Source organism: Hakea prostrata, chromosome 5 (assembly GCF_041222555.1).
Source record: "Hakea prostrata isolate BN-2017 chromosome 5, UWA_Hpros_2, whole genome shotgun sequence".
In the NCBI taxonomy this organism is placed as follows: Eukaryota; Viridiplantae; Streptophyta; class Magnoliopsida; order Proteales; family Proteaceae; genus Hakea; species Hakea prostrata.
This window is the reverse complement of record NC_142604.1, coordinates 58,887,262-58,902,866: the sequence shown is the minus strand read 5'-3', so window position 1 is coordinate 58,902,866 and position 15,605 is coordinate 58,887,262. Positions and strand designations below refer to the sequence as shown.

The window sequence follows — 15,605 nt, the reverse complement described above, 5'->3', positions numbered from 1 at the left end:
ATGCTTTTATACGTACTCCTCATTCATATACGAAGCTTCCTTCCTATTTTCCGCTTTCTCTTCTTTGTTGTATCTGGTTTTTTTGGCGCATAAAGAAAGAGGAAGAACTGATTCCCTGGGTAAATAACGCGGGAAAGGCCGAGATTTATCGTTAACAAATGACATTGCCTTGTACACCCTTCGATTAGGATAATATGATGTGCACTACATTGATTAATCTTTTTGCTAATTCAAAAAAAAAAAAAAAAAAAAAGGATCTGGATCTGATGGACATATTGTGGATCTGGATCTGATGGATATATTTTAAGAATCATGGTTCGAAGTGTTGGTGATATGTCGGAGTGGTGCAACCGAGAGGAGGTCGACAATAAGTCGATGATGTATCGCTGATATGTCATCAATGTATTGCCAACGTGGCTTCTTTTTCCTATTTCTTGCATTTTAATCATATTTTGCTCTGATCTTCGACGTTTATGAGTACATTTTGTTTCGTTATCGCCGACTATTACATTATTTGTGTCAATCAAGCGGGATTTCATACAAATCCATGAGTTTTCCAAACTTCGAGTTTTGTCCGCATAAATCCAATAATGTATTGATCAAGAACATGAATTTAAGTGATGTTTTAGGTCAGAATGGTGATCTCATTGTGTTTATTAGCCTCACGTTAAGCTACAAAACAAAATTCTTACTAAAATGATTCCAAATACCCGTTGAAATTAAGGGTCAATTTTTCATCAATACTCCTCTAAATGTCATCCAACATATCGGGATATGTTGCCGTATCACTGGTGTCGCCAGCTACCAACACTATGATACAAAGCGATTTTTTGAACCTGGGTTCTAATATAAACAATGGGATTTTTTTTCCTGTAACCAAATAGTTGGTTCAGTGACCAGCTAACTCGGTTCAATTTAAGTTTTCTAATCAATTCAATCCGGATTAATCGGTTTGGACTATGATTTGGCAACTTGTAGGAAAGTTCTTGGCAAAGATACTTTTAATTTGTTAGGTGTCTTTCAGGTGAACAGTCTTGCTTGCATAATTGCATTGCCATCACATGTTGTTAGTTGTGCTTAGCGTCTAAGAATATAATTTGTTACCAACCTTTTAATTGAACCGTTCCCAGATGTACCTTGTCAATTCCAAAGCTTTCTATAATTAATTAATCATGCATCAACCACGATGAATCTTTTTATAAATTTTCATTATTGCCTAGGAGTGTCAATCAAGGTTTAAAGTATCGGTATTGAGTATTGTATCGGTCAGGTGATTTTAAGAAACGTATTGTCTCTGATCGAGTATTGTATTGCTCTGACTAATGTATTTTAGTGTATTTCAATAGAGACATGTATCGAGATGTATCGTATCGGTTGGTTCAAATATGGATATGTATCAACTAGTATCGTATAGTTTCGTGAGATATTTTAAAGTTTAAACCTTGGTGTCAATAAAACCTTATTGACCCAACTAACTCAAATCTGCCCTAAAACGGGTAAGATTTTAATTTGATTTTTTCAATCCAAAAGGCGGGCTTAAATTACAAATTAATCAACTCTAACAGGTGGGGTCGAGTTCAGGTTTAGCCATTGGCCAACCCGGCCTAGCCTAACCTGATCATATGTTAGTTTAATTTAATTAAAATTATATTTAAATTAGTTTAAACAATCGATTTTCTACTTTTGATCCTAGATATTTAAAGTTATTCCCATGAATCCCGCATTCTCACATCAACAATATCGAATATTCATCTTTTTTTTCTTTCTCTTTTTTTGTTACTTTTTCTCAAAACAAGGTGTCACCAATAAGGAATAATCCATCATCATTTGTGTTGATAACTTTACATGTATGATAATGAGTTCATTTACAATGTATAATGGGTTAATCATTATTAAACCCATTGTTTATAAATATGAAAATGAGTTTTAGTCTATTATTATTAAATTAACACTTTAGATAAGAAGTCGTAAAAATTAGGGTAAGTCCGTAAGGGTTAGGATAAATCAAGACCAACCCGACCTTGTTAAGGTTAATTACGGAGGGTTGTGTTAGGACTGGGGGTTTTCAAACCCTAACGATGTGAGCAGGGGTTTGGTTTTAATTTTGACATTGAAAATATGATAGTGTCGGGAAAATGATGAATATTTTTTTATTTCAAAGTTTTTTTTTTTATTGGGGATTTTTTTTTTTGGGGGGAAGTTATGGAGGAATTGATGTTAAAACCCAAGACTTCTTTAGTGTTATTATCTCTACATAAGTAGTTGTCCACTCTTCATGAAATACATCTACAAAGTAATTTGATTAAAAAGAATCACCAATATTCTACATTAAAAGATTTAAGTACATGAACCATTAGATATCAATGACTCACCATGATGTATTTCGTATTTGGAGAAAAAAAGTTAACCATCCAAATCCAATGAGCAGTTTTTTTCTTAACAAGATTAAAATTTAAAAGCAATTAGTATTTTTAATTTGTCACGGTTGGGGAAATTTTTTTAGATGAGAAATCCATTAACTCATCAATGATTACATATATAGAGCCCAATATCATATTTACATTGGGTTTTTAGCCAAAATATGAGTAAATGTGAACCCTAAGGCTCATTATGTGAAAAAAGAAAAAGAAAAAAAAGATAAGATCCTTACTCTAGCATTTTGGGGAATTTTTTTCCCAGTGTAAATACATTATACATCATATATATTATCCACCATCATCTAATTAGTTGTTTTTTTGGGTTGATCATCTCTTTTACTTAAGAAATGTGTTCAATATAAGAATTGAATTCGATTATATAGCACAAAGGTGTTCAAATAACTTAGAGACCTCCTGTAGCAAATGCAATCAAATTCAACATATATAGCGTCACCAACTATGCTAGCTATGGTAGTATATCAATGGTAGCTATATGATAATCAATCATTCAAAACTCATAGAAATCGAGAATTTGGTAACTTCAACCAAAGACCAATAGCTACAGCTAATGAATTTCAAGATTAAACACATCCATCTCATCCAAGCTCTCAAAACATGGAAGCAACCATACTGATTTTGTTACTTTGAGAAATCGATCCATCAATACCCAAAACAAGAAAAGCTTCAGTTTTAATAAGATTAACACATGAATAAGATCTAGGCCTCAGATATATCTAATTCTTACAAAAATTTAAAATAAAAAAAAACATAAATGACGTATATACATCTAAGTGGTGTAAGATATGTTGCAATATAATCTAGTTTTGGATCAATTTTGATGTTACAGGTGCATGGGTCAGCCAAAAAAGAATGACCTTCTCCCCAAGTTTGAAGATTTGATGGCAGAGAATGAAGGAGAAATCACAAGAAATGAGGTATTCAACAAAGATGTATCAGTGAAGGGTCTTTAATTTCTCTGGCTGATGAACATGGATTTTCTCTTGCAGATCTGATGAATGATTCTTCAATGTAGGTATACCTTTAGCCCTACTCTGGGAAAACAATGGCGGAGGAGATCTACCTAGCTTGCCATGCACTTTCTCAGAAACCCTCCAATGCCTCTCTATCTTCGTTCTTCTTTCGTTGCCTGTATCTCCTAATCCAGAGACTCAATATCAGCAGCAGACACAACACCAGTATCACCCCACCTATGGATCCTACGATCTTCCACCACATTTTATCATTGTTCATCAAAGATGAATGAGAGGGCGATGAGAGTTTACTACCAGAGACAACATTGCTGAATAACATCTTCATGACATATGTAGAAGAACAAACCTTACCTGCAATCTCATTTCAGAGAATCTAGCAGATCATAAATTGAAAACCAATTGAAGAAACAGCATGCATGCATGCATGAATAACAGAAGGTGATCTTAGGAGATCGATCGATGATAACCTTGCAGATAGTAAACCACAAACCAATTATCTCCTGAGTAGTTACTCTTCTGCAACCAAATAGGTGACTAGTGGCAGCTTCTAAACCACAATTAAAGCCCCTCTCACTCCCCCTTTACATTTACCCTCCCTAAAATGCCTCCACTTTTCTTCTCCATTCCTTTTCTTATAGCAAATAAACAAATAAAACTATTTCATCTTCTACTCTTTACTTTTTTCTTTTCCAAAAATATTTAACATTTTTTAGATTTATATAATTTTCAAGGGGAAAAAAGGCAATTAAAGAAAGAAAGAAGAAAAAAAAATTATCGAGCATTGTGAAGATGGACTAATGGTGAACTCCCTTCTAAATATATGGTGAAGGAGTGTGAGGGAGTACAATCCGCTATTCTTCTCCACATTATCACCCCATCAGGGGAGAACAATATTGTGCTCCCCTGATGGTTTTGAACCACACAGAAGAGGGTGGGGTCCACCTATAAATATTTTAAAAAATTAAAATAAAAATATCAGTGGACCCCACTATAGGGTTCAAAATTGTCAGGGAAGCACATTGTTTACTCCTAACAGGGAGTTGATATGGACTCTAGCTGCCGGTGGGTTCATTAAGTCCTTTTAAAGTACATGTATCAACGTATGTTGTAGTTGTTTATTAAATCTGTTCATCTATGGATCTTCTCAAGTTGTTGCAGCTGTGTATTCTTTAGTGCTATCATAATAGAGTAAAAACCCAACCAATAAATTTCAAAAGAAGAACAAGGTATAACAAAGGAATTGAATTACTATTTGGTTCCTGAGATTTATAAGACAAGCATGTAAACTATCATGTTTACAGTCTCTGGAATTTATTATGTTATGTTTTATATCTTTTATATTTCAAAATTATATATCAAACTTTTCTAGTTCAATTTATTTTTTCATTTAGGGTTTAAAAAAAGAAAAAAGTCAAATTTCATTCTCTATTTAATTGCCTAGTTAAAAAAAGCTGGATACTAGAATCTATTATTTGGTTGAAAGTGAAAAATGGTTTGTTAACTTTTGTCTAAAACAAGTTATAAGATAAAAAATAAGTTTGGTATATCAAAATGAAGAGTTGATGAAAAATGATTGAGGAAATTGAGAATAGATCATAAGGGTTTGGAAGATGAAAAAAAAAAAAAAAAAAACAGCAGTGGATTTTCATAAAAAAGAATGTATGTTTATTATTGTAGTTTCAATTTGTATTCGAACTTTTATGTGATTTGAGCAAAAATGAAAAGAATGAGTTTATAAGTAGCGTTTTTCAAAATTTTAAAATAGAAATTAAATTTAAAATTGATATCAAAAGCAGGAAAAAATTAAAAATAAGAAAATTAAAATAATAGTGATACCAAAGAGGCCCCGTATAAGAATTCAGAAAGTTGAATACATATTTTTCCTTTTCCTTTTCTTTTTCTTTTTGTAAATAATATATTCTTTATTTATAACTGATAATATTATGTAGGGGAGAATGATTGTAATATAATAAATTTTAAAGGATGTAAAGGTAATAGTTTACAAATCTAGGGTATGTATATAAAATCTATTTTGTTTATCAAACTTAAATTTGCGCGTTGCGCCCGCGCCCGCACCCTCAGCCGGGCAGTTTTCGGGTATTTAGAAGTACCAAGTTGGTAATGAACCGGTTGGTCCGACCGGTAACGAAGCGCATTTAGCTTTCTGCCCAAGGTACCTTGCCTCTTCAAAGAGATTCGAAGAAAAATTGCAGAGTAACCGGATTTTCAACTGCTCCCTGCATTTCTTCCGTTTCTCCCCTCACATATATTCGTCTACTTCTTAACTACATATCTTCAAGTTTTCTATCCTCTCCCAATGTCGGTAAGGTTTGGGTTTTTTTCTTCTTTGAAACTCTTACTTGTCTTATACCAGCTGTAGTCTTTTGGATATCGCTAGGGCAATTCAGTTCAGACTTTTAACTCATCGTTTTCTCTATTTCTTTATCGGGCAGATCTTCGAGTATAATGGAAGTGCACTTGTTGCAATGGTTGGAAAGAATTGCTTTGCTATCGCCAGTGATCGGCGACTTGGTGTACAGCTGCAGACTATTGCAACCGATTTTCCCAGGATTAATAAGATTCATGACAAACTATATATCGGACTTGCTGGGCTTGCCACAGATGCTCAAACTCTGTAGGAGTCACTGCTTCTTTGAGTTTCTATTTTCCTTTAATCCTTAGAATAGAAATTTCGAGTTGTTTTCGTGGTAATCTTCATTTATATTTCAAAGGTACCAACGACTTGTCTTCCGTCACAAACTATATCAGCTCCGAGAAGAGAGGGATATGAAACCGGAGACGTTCTCCAGTCTGGTGTCTGCTATTCTATACGAGAAAAGGTTGGTTCTAACTATGAAAGTGTTGTTCCATAGTGAAAAGTTCAATTTAGTTTATTTTTCTCTGAAATCTGGTGTGCTGGTTTATGTCTGCTGTTTGCAATTGGCGTTTAACTCAAAAAAATCAGTCTTTTTGAATCGGATTCAGCTTGCTTTGACGTAGTGGGCAACATTGCTCTTGCACGGTCTTGTTGTGGACAATTTATCTCCCAGCTCAGGGCCAATTTCTGAATGATGGATACCTGTGCTATTGGAATGCCCAACAAACCTTTAACCCAATTGGCAAACTTGAAACTTTGGATGCTTAGACTTGTTTGATAAACTCTTTGGCTAATTTCCTGCTAGAAGCGAGGACTGAAGCATTTAAAGCAGCATTGTACTGCAGGCACGTTGCTTACATGTGTTTTCATGACTGAATATGCATTCTGACCATTGTGAAGATAACTTTTTCCTGTACCATGGTTTCAAAGGAAGTCACTGATATTTTTTCTGTTCAGTTCTTGGTGTCATTGCTTTGTTGAATTAACGAATTTTGCTTGCTTGCAAGAGTCAAGCTTATGCAACGTCTGGCTAGGTCTTTTTGCTGTTTAGATTTGTTGGATGTGTCAAGGTAGGTTTGGTCTTTTTTCTTTCCATAACCTCTGATAATCTATGTTGCTGTCAAAGTGTGGATCATTGGAAAGGACCTAAAGAAGATCTTATACTGTTGATGATAATATGGGTTCTTTCTGCGAGTAATCTAGCATGCTATTAAGGGTGGATCAATTGACAGATCGGCCTAAAGAAAGAGTGAGTGTTGTTTGAAAATTATGGATGTCTCCTACGACATCTAACAGCATAAGAACCTGGCCACTGACCTTGTTCAGTGTCTTGTACATTTAGTGTCGAAAATGACCTGGTAAATTGGCATCTTGGAACATATGTATATTTATACAAGATGGACATACTTCTGGTAGACAGTTACAACATGGAACTATTTTAATCTTTCCTCTTTATGCAGTTACATACTTATTCCATTGTATGAGTGTGCATGCACTCTCTTTAAAATTATTATTTTTTAATTAGAGAAAAAATGGATTGTCTAGTGAAGTGGATACTTTCGGTTTCTGAGCCATGTGTGGTATGTTAAATGAATGTAGATTTGTCATCGTTACTCCACTTCTTTATGTTCGCATTCTCAGCATTAGATATCTGATTTTGTGGTCTATTTTTTAAAACTACAGTTGAAACCAAGGTATTTTGATCTTTGAATATTGGTATGTTGATTGACATATCACATCCCAGGATAATTGTTGACACTGTGGCGTTGCATTTCCCTTTTGTGCAGTCTTCTTTTTCACATCATTGGTGAGTTGATTGATTATTTTTGCTTCATAATCATATAAAGTTGTTTGTCTGGCTTGTTAAATTAGTATTTCTTCTAGCAGCAATGTGGTGAATATTTGCTCTTTTTTTGCTTTGTATGATTATTGTTATTGCGTGGTATACGGAAGGTTCTCTTTTTCTTGGTTATTGAGCTCAGTCAATTGATAGTACATGAGTTGGCTAGGGATTGAGTAATTTGGGATTTTACATATGTTGGGGGATGTGCAATAGTTTAAACTATTGCACATCCCCCATGTCTGCAGCTTAATGCTGTAATTTTTATTGTTTCTTTAGCAATAAATATTCACCATCTCATGTCCTTTATTATTATTAAATTTTTTTTTGGGGGGGGGGGGTGTGGTTGGTCTGTGTGGGGCTCCCCTGGGAGGTGGGGGTGTTTGGGGTTGGCGTTTGCTGCAATCTGAAATTATGATGATACATTGCTAAATGACATGCATTTGATTTTGTTACAGATTTGGACCGTATTTCTGCCAACCTGTGATTGCTGGATTGGGAGACAATGACAAGCCTTTCATCTGCACAATGGATTCAATTGGTGCAAAGTAGGTTTCGTTCTACCTCATCTTAATGTTCTTATGGTTATCGTTTGAAATTTGGTTACAGGTGATTGATCTTGAGCTGCAATATTATTTTGCATTATCTTAAAACAACAATGTTTTTTCATATTTGATGATCTCATTATAGTTGTCCTGGTTTTTGCCAATGGCTTTGAGACACAGTTTCGGAGTGATTCCTATGTGACATGATGGGCGAGCCTGGCCACTTAGGTGTAAGAACTGACTACATCTACCCCATCTTACCCTAGTCCCCCAATCAATACTCCTGTTTTATTTACTGTTTTCACTTCTCTATGGCCCTATCTTATAAGGGTTCTGAATCTGGTGGCAGGACCGAGCAGATCTCATTACCCAATCTGGAATGGTTTATGTATTCCCTATATTCCATCCAAGATAATATAATAATATTAAACTGTTAAACTTGAACCACAACTTGTGTAGACAAGTCTGGTTCATTGAATCTGGTCAGTGGCAGTGACACAATTCATTGAACTAGACAGCAGGTTTAGGTATGGATCTAATCAATTAGGATTTAACAATTTCATGTGTGGGTCCAAAATTGAGACTTTTGTATATGAGATTAAATGTTAGTATCATAAGCTTGGTGTTGTTTAATAGAAGTTTCTAATATTTGGTCTATGGACTAGTAGTTTCATAGTAGTATTAGCACAGTTTTTGGTTAATAAGACGTCCTAACACATTAGGATATTGATTTGTAGCTTAGTAGATTCCTATGCTGCCTCTGATATTTCTTATGGTTTGGGATCTATTACCTACAACATGGTTGTCAAGGCGAAAAAAGCGAAGTGAGGCAATAGAGGGCAATGAAACCAAAGCGAGGCGACACTAGGTGGCCTTCACCCAAAAGTGGGCCTAGGTGCGTAGGCAGACGCTTTGACAACCATGCTTGTAACCTTCTCATGGTTTATGACTTGTTACAAATATGGTTTTGGATTTTTTTTTTTTGGGGGGGGGAGAGAAGGGGGTTTAATTCTTGGTCAGATTGCTGGATCTGGTTTTACTCTCTATCAACCATACTTTATACCTTCTCTGTTTTGTCCAATTCTGTAAAAGGAATTAATTGTACCCTATATTCAATGATAGAAATGTGGATGTCTATCCAACTAATATTTGATCCTGGTGAACATTTGACAGAAAATTTATGGTCATCAGCAGTTACTGATGAATCAGTTCTGTCCTCTTTTGTAACCCCCTGTAAAAATTTGACTTATTTTCATGTTCTGAATATCTATTTTAATTTGTTTTTCTTTCCTTCTGCTATTAGACAAATCTGTTGCTCTTTGGTTCAATGCCGCGTTATACAAAAAATTCTATTTCCTGTTATAAATATTTATATTTAATCACTGTCGATTTCCTCTCTATCATTTTTGCTTAAATGTCTTATATTTTCTTTTATAAAAGGGAACGTATCCAACCCCCCAGTTCCCGTGCCCAAAGTTTTTAGCATCTAATAGGTTCGACTTTTGGATACATAAAATACTCGAAGTGAACATGTGTAAAATTAGGCTTACCTGTATTCATTCAAATATCTTTCGAGTTCTTTCTAGTGCTTGAAATATTCTTTGATTCTTTTATTTCATTTTTATTATTTATTATTTTTGCAATTTTTGTTTCGTTTGTATTTGAATTTTCATTTAGAAACAGCTTTCTTCTCTATTAGAGCTCTCTCATGTATTTTTTATAGCTAATCCTAATCATGGAAAGGCATAATTTTATGGCAATTAAAATTTAGTTTTCCTGGATTTGGTGTCCCTGTTTCCATTTAATTTTCTGCAGGGGTGATGGCTTGGTCAAAGATTTGGCATTTTTTGAATTGTTCAACTTTGGCCCATTGCCCAAAAAATAGGATTTGTTGAATCAAATTGTCCATCGTAATTATTTTGTTTTAATCAGCAGCAACTTCTAGAATTGCACATTGACAATTCATTTGTAGTTACTAATACTAATGTGCAAACAGCGTGGTTATGATTGCTTTGTTTTATTGTCTCTGGTTTAATCAATTCTGGGGTTCAGTTTCTGCTCTACACTGATAATTGTACAATAAAGGAGGGGGTCGGGAGGTGGAGAAGGCCATACTAATCAGCAGTTCAGTGCACTCTATAGAATGGTGTCAGGACTACATGATCAGGTTGCTCTCAGTTTTTGCTAGTGGATAATGAAACTCTGTTATGTTTTGACCCGAATTCTTGTACCTGATTTGGAAGATGGACCTGCACCACTATATTTTGGTTGGCTACCTGAATGACCCTTTTGCGGAGATCTATGGTGGAAGCGGAGGGCTTGGGCCAACCCGTGTATCCAATTGGAGTCTATATATATGAATCTTATGTTCAACTACCAAAGATTATTGAGAGATTTGAGATTTTCGATTAGCGGTTTGGGTGAGAGTTCTTGTAATGCCGTTCTACCCGAATGACCCTTTTGCGGAGATCTGTGGTGGAAGCAGAGGGCTTGGGCCAACCCATTTACCCGATTGGAGTCTATATATATGAATCTTATGTTCACCTACCAAAGATTATTGAAATATTTGAGATTTTCGATTAGCGGTTTGGGTGAGAGTTTTTGTAATGCCGTTCTTGACAATTGGTTGTGAGATCTCATTCTATTCTTCTTCTTCATAGTAGAAAAACTCTTCTTCTTCGCCCGTGGACGTAGCATTTCATATCGGTGTGTGAACCACGTTAAATCTTTGTGTGTTTTCATTTTTGGTTTCTTTTTCAATTTGCTATTTCGTGGTGTTTGTTTTAAGTTTTAACAAACTCTATGTTAGTGCTTTGGACCCTTAATTCCCAATTTGTTGGTTGAATGCTGGTTGCTACATGATTGTTGGGAAGACCCATGTTCTTGTCAATGCTTTGATCAACTACATTTTGTGTTGTATGGGCAACTTCTTGTGCACATCTTGAAATGCTTGCATTATTATTATCTACAGGGAGCTAGCCAAAGATTTTGTTGTTGCTGGTACTGCATCTGAGTCCCTCTATGGTGCCTGTGAGTCAATGTACAAGCCTGATATGGTTCGTTTCTTATTTCCTTGCTACTTATTTTGCAAGAATTGGAAACCTGTCTCCTCTCAATTGTTGCATGGTTTCTCTTTTGACCTTTTTTTTCTTCAGGATTTTGGTGTCCTCTCTTTTCCTTTTTCTTCTTGTGGAACCAACTATCAGGATGTAAGGCTAACAACGATAGAACAAACCGAAGTTAACTCATGGGAAAATTAGTAGAACAAAAAATTGATAGATGAAAAGTCATGTTTACATTAGACATGCACACATTATGGAAACTCCCCCCCCCCCCAAGTGCCACAAAGAAAAAAGGAAAGGGAGTCTTGTTTTTTTTGTGTGGTGTAGGGCCGGGGGGGGGGGGTTGGCTCAAAAACCCAAGCAGAATGAAATTATCGAAGGGACATGTTAATGCAACCCTGGGGTTGCACATCCCTTAAGTTTGGATCCCTATTTGCCACAATAGACATCTAACTTAATGGAATATTAAGTGTTTGTTTTGTAAATATTCAAAGGTTCTCAATTGTTTTGGCTGAAATTAAGTAGCATGGGACAGAAGCATAATTAAACCATAGGGAAAAGGGCTATCCTGGAATCTCAGAATACTCTGGGTTGGAAAGATACAGTAAACTTGCTTGGGACTAGAAATGAGTATTCTTATTAGGTTGGAGGACCATTCTAATAGGGCCTTGAACTGGACAGATTGTTTATAATATCAGAAACAGAGTATATAGATAACAGTTATGAAAGATGCACTATCGGTGTGCTTTCTGGTAAATATATTCTAGATTGCTGAAAACAATTCAATCTCCTCCAAACAACCAAATCCAACAAAATTTCGGGTTGAAGTTTTTAACCCGAAAATCAAGTGAAACAAACTAACCTCTCATCCTACCAACCATAAAGTGAACTGATCTGACCATCACCAACAGCTGACTGGCAGTTCCCCGCATCCAACTGCTTCTGGCTGCTGCTATCTTTACTCCTGCTTACTATTACTCACTGGAAATCAATTCAAATGAAAAGTTGTAGATGAAATACTTTTTAAGCAGTGAAGGAGATGTATAGAATTCCCAAAAGATGAAGGAGGGTGGGGTGAATAGGATCATCTTGGAAATGAGTTCAGTCTCCCAACCCAACTCTGTTCAGCTTCAAACTTTGCACTCAATGTCACCCAACAGGATAGGAGAGAACTTACCCAAAATTTTGGGCAATCTGAGTTGATATAATCATGAAGTTCCAACAGTTTCTTAAATAACTCTACTGCCAGCACTGGGAATAGCAGAAAAATAGTCTTGAATTTAGAAATAAGAAGAAACTATAGTGGTCGGAATAAGAAGTGGCAGAAGAGGATACTCCTGGAGGTGAAGGAAACAAGATCGGGCAACAGAAAGTCGTGGTTTTCTTACAACTGTACTTCCAATACTAGAACCACATAAATCTTATGAACTCTGAGAATTGATTACTATCTGCATCCACATATTAGCGCTCAACAATTGTAATTGTATCCAGAGACTAAAATAGAAGTGAACATAGATAGATGATGAAATTAACCCCAATTAAACACTTAAATATCCCTAGTGGATCAGAAGCGCCTTTTTTTTTTTTTTTTTGGGGGGGGGGGGGGGGGGGGAGCTGTTGCTGGCCCCTAGGAGATTTGAAGTCTGACTTCTTATTTATGAGGTGTTGGTCTTTCCCAACTGAGCCAACCCCTTGTGGGGGTTCAAAAAAATATGTAGTAGAAACCTAATTTTGAATCTCATGTTCTTGATCTGGGTCTCCATCCCCCCACACTTGGTCAGCTTGGTCCGGCTGTGGAAGTTCTCTGCATCACATAATTTCATCGCTAAGAGAAGGAAAAACATGGTTTCAAGGTTGGGCCTACTCTAACCCACCAAGTCAGCACTTGCTTTTAGCTATCTGATCTGTCCTGGAAATATCACATTGCTTTGGAACTTCATTGAGCATGATGAATTCGTTCCCCCCCTTGAATAAAATCTAGTGCAGTATTTTGCTTGTTTGCTAACAAAACACAAGTTGGAGTAATTGGTTTGTGCACTTCCTATAATGAAAAGGTGCATGAGTAAGTTGGAATCATACGGCTGCAGGTGATTTTTCGTTACTGCATACCATGGCTATATTCTTGATGGACTTAGCAATTTCCAAATCATGGTAATATTTTTAGTCATCCTGAGTGCTTGCTTTGAATTGTCTTTCAGGAAGCAGAAGAACTATTTGAGACTATTTCTCAGGCACTGATTGCCTCTGTGGATCGTGACTGTTTGAGTGGATGGGGTGGACATGTCTTTGTTGTGTAAGTGCGAACCATCCTGATAAATTGAATAGCAGCAGTGTGGAGAGGCCAGCCGCCCCTTCATCCATTAGAACGTTGGGAGATCTATGGATGTTTGTGTTACATTCTGTTGAACTTCAGCAATGGCTGAGGCTCTTCTACCAGAGAAGAAGGAAAAGTGCACAATGGCTTAGGCTCGTGGTGGCTTATAGATTCGTTCGTTTTAGCGTGCCAGCTAGAATTTTAGTTTCAGTTAATCCAGACTCCTAACGTGTTTTTCTGTGCTTTTCTGTTCTGCAGGACCCCAACAGAAGTTATAGAGAGGACCCTGAAGGGGAGAATGGACTGATTGTGATCTAAAATGATCAGTGGTGAACCTTAATGGCATTTGGGTTCGGAACTTCGGATTCAGCCAGCCTTTGCACTTTAGGTATATGAATGTTTGTGAGGCGATTCCGGGCCCTAGATATTTTCTTTGAAGATTTGACACCGTGTTATAAGTTAACTTGATAATCAGTCATTAATTTGAAGAAAATTGTTACAAATTTATTTTCAGATAGCCTAAAACATATTTAGGTCCTTCTTTATTTTTATTTTTTTAGAACAAATTGCACTGGCACCCCAAAATGGAAGCCTTGAAGTATTGACACCCTACTTTATGTTTAAAAAGTATAGAAATCCCAAAATTGAATTTTTGTTGAATATATTTGTCAAATTTATTGCTGAAAACAGTTATTTTCTAATGAATCTGTTAAACACTTATAAAAATGTTTTTACTTTCAAAATTCTCATAACTACTTTTGATGTATCTATTTCTGATGCTTCTTATTCTCCTGTCGGTTTCAATATATTTCCTCTCCGAAAGATGGATTCATAAAAGAAAAAAAATTAAATATAGGTAACTTTTCTCTTTCAGCATGTAGATCCCATTCTATTTATTTGATTGCGTGATCCCTCCCAACATCAAATGGAATACAACATGCTTTGACCAAAAACTCTGATATCAAATTATCAGGTCAGCTAAACGGGTCAGTTTCAATTGGAAATAGCCGAGTTTGTTTCCTACTCCTGTCAATTTAAAACGGCCAACCCGGATTGCACTTCTTGACCAATTCATGCCAATCTAATTCCTAATTTCATTTTAAAATACTATTCTTAAGGGGGAAGAAAAATGAAAATCAAACTATTACTTTTAAGTACTCTCTCCAAAACCAACCTTCTGAAGTAAATGAAGTCGGGTTTCACAATAAACCAAGGTGGCATGTTCCACCACATTGTGCTTACAAGAATTTCAAAGCTATTCTAACTAGAAAATTAGCTTGAGAGTTTCTAGATCTGCCAATATAACTAAAGAAAATGTATACAAATTTACTAGAATGATAAGATCACATGAGAAATACTGGGGGCATCCCAATCCATGATGGTGAAGCGGCCATTTAAGGCCCATATCACAAGTTTGCAATTTGAAATGAAGGTGACTCTCTCAGGGGCAGAGTCAGGATTGAACATTGGGGAGGGGGTGAATAATGAATCCGGATCACCTCTCCATTTGATAAGCATTAATGCCACAATGAGGGTGAGTCTCTGTAGTTGAAGTTGAATGGCAAAGCGAACAATGTCCCATAATGCCTCCAATTCAAGCATAGCTGTTGAAATGCCTACACTGACTGATAGTTGATCTAGCAATGAGAAATTGCCCTCTAGGATCACAAGCAACACATCGTCTTTTGCCCATTTATGGGTATCTTTGATTCATGAAGCATCAAAGAGAAATATTTTTTTCTACCAAAAAAGAAAAGAGAAACACTTCACTAAATAAGACATAGAACAAGAGAAATGAGAATACAGGAGTGGTGGCATAGGTGACACTTCCACACAATTAGCTGAGTGGTAAGCTTTTCTTTGGGGTTAAAAACTTAGCTCAATCTATCCTGAAAATTTTAAATATTCTTGGCCAATTGGTAGTTTTTATTTTAGATGAACAAATTAACATTATCAAATCCTAAAAGGGAAAGAGAAAGAATACAAGAAGGGGGGGGGGGGGAGGTCAAAAAGGAGATTGAAGTGCAAATATTAATATTTTAATTTACATCATGAGAT

General features: G+C 35.9%; 1 protein-coding gene across 1 annotated transcript; it reads left to right on the top strand.

The window, feature by feature from the left end:
- The first annotated feature begins 5,597 nt into the window (after positions 1-5,597).
- On the top strand, positions 5,598-14,201 carry LOC149016822 (proteasome subunit beta type-3-A). Its single transcript, XM_089154874.1, has 7 exons — positions 5,598-5,732; positions 5,863-6,044; positions 6,142-6,249; positions 8,085-8,174; positions 11,143-11,227; positions 13,432-13,526; positions 13,806-14,201. Exons 1-7 carry the CDS (start codon positions 5,727-5,729, stop codon positions 13,852-13,854), a joined length of 615 nt encoding a protein of 204 aa, XP_089011000.1. The 5' UTR covers positions 5,598-5,726; the 3' UTR covers positions 13,855-14,201.
- Positions 14,202-15,605: the final 1,404 nt, after the last annotated feature.

Bases quoted from the DNA above. Each gene is read 5' to 3' on its own strand.
- LOC149016822 (XM_089154874.1), top strand. The intron at 6,045-6,141 runs GTAGGAGTCACT...TATATTTCAAAG, and splicing joins GCCACAGATGCTCAAACTCT to GTACCAACGACTTGTCTTCC. The intron at 8,175-11,142 runs GTAGGTTTCGTT...TATTATCTACAG, and splicing joins ATGGATTCAATTGGTGCAAA to GGAGCTAGCCAAAGATTTTG.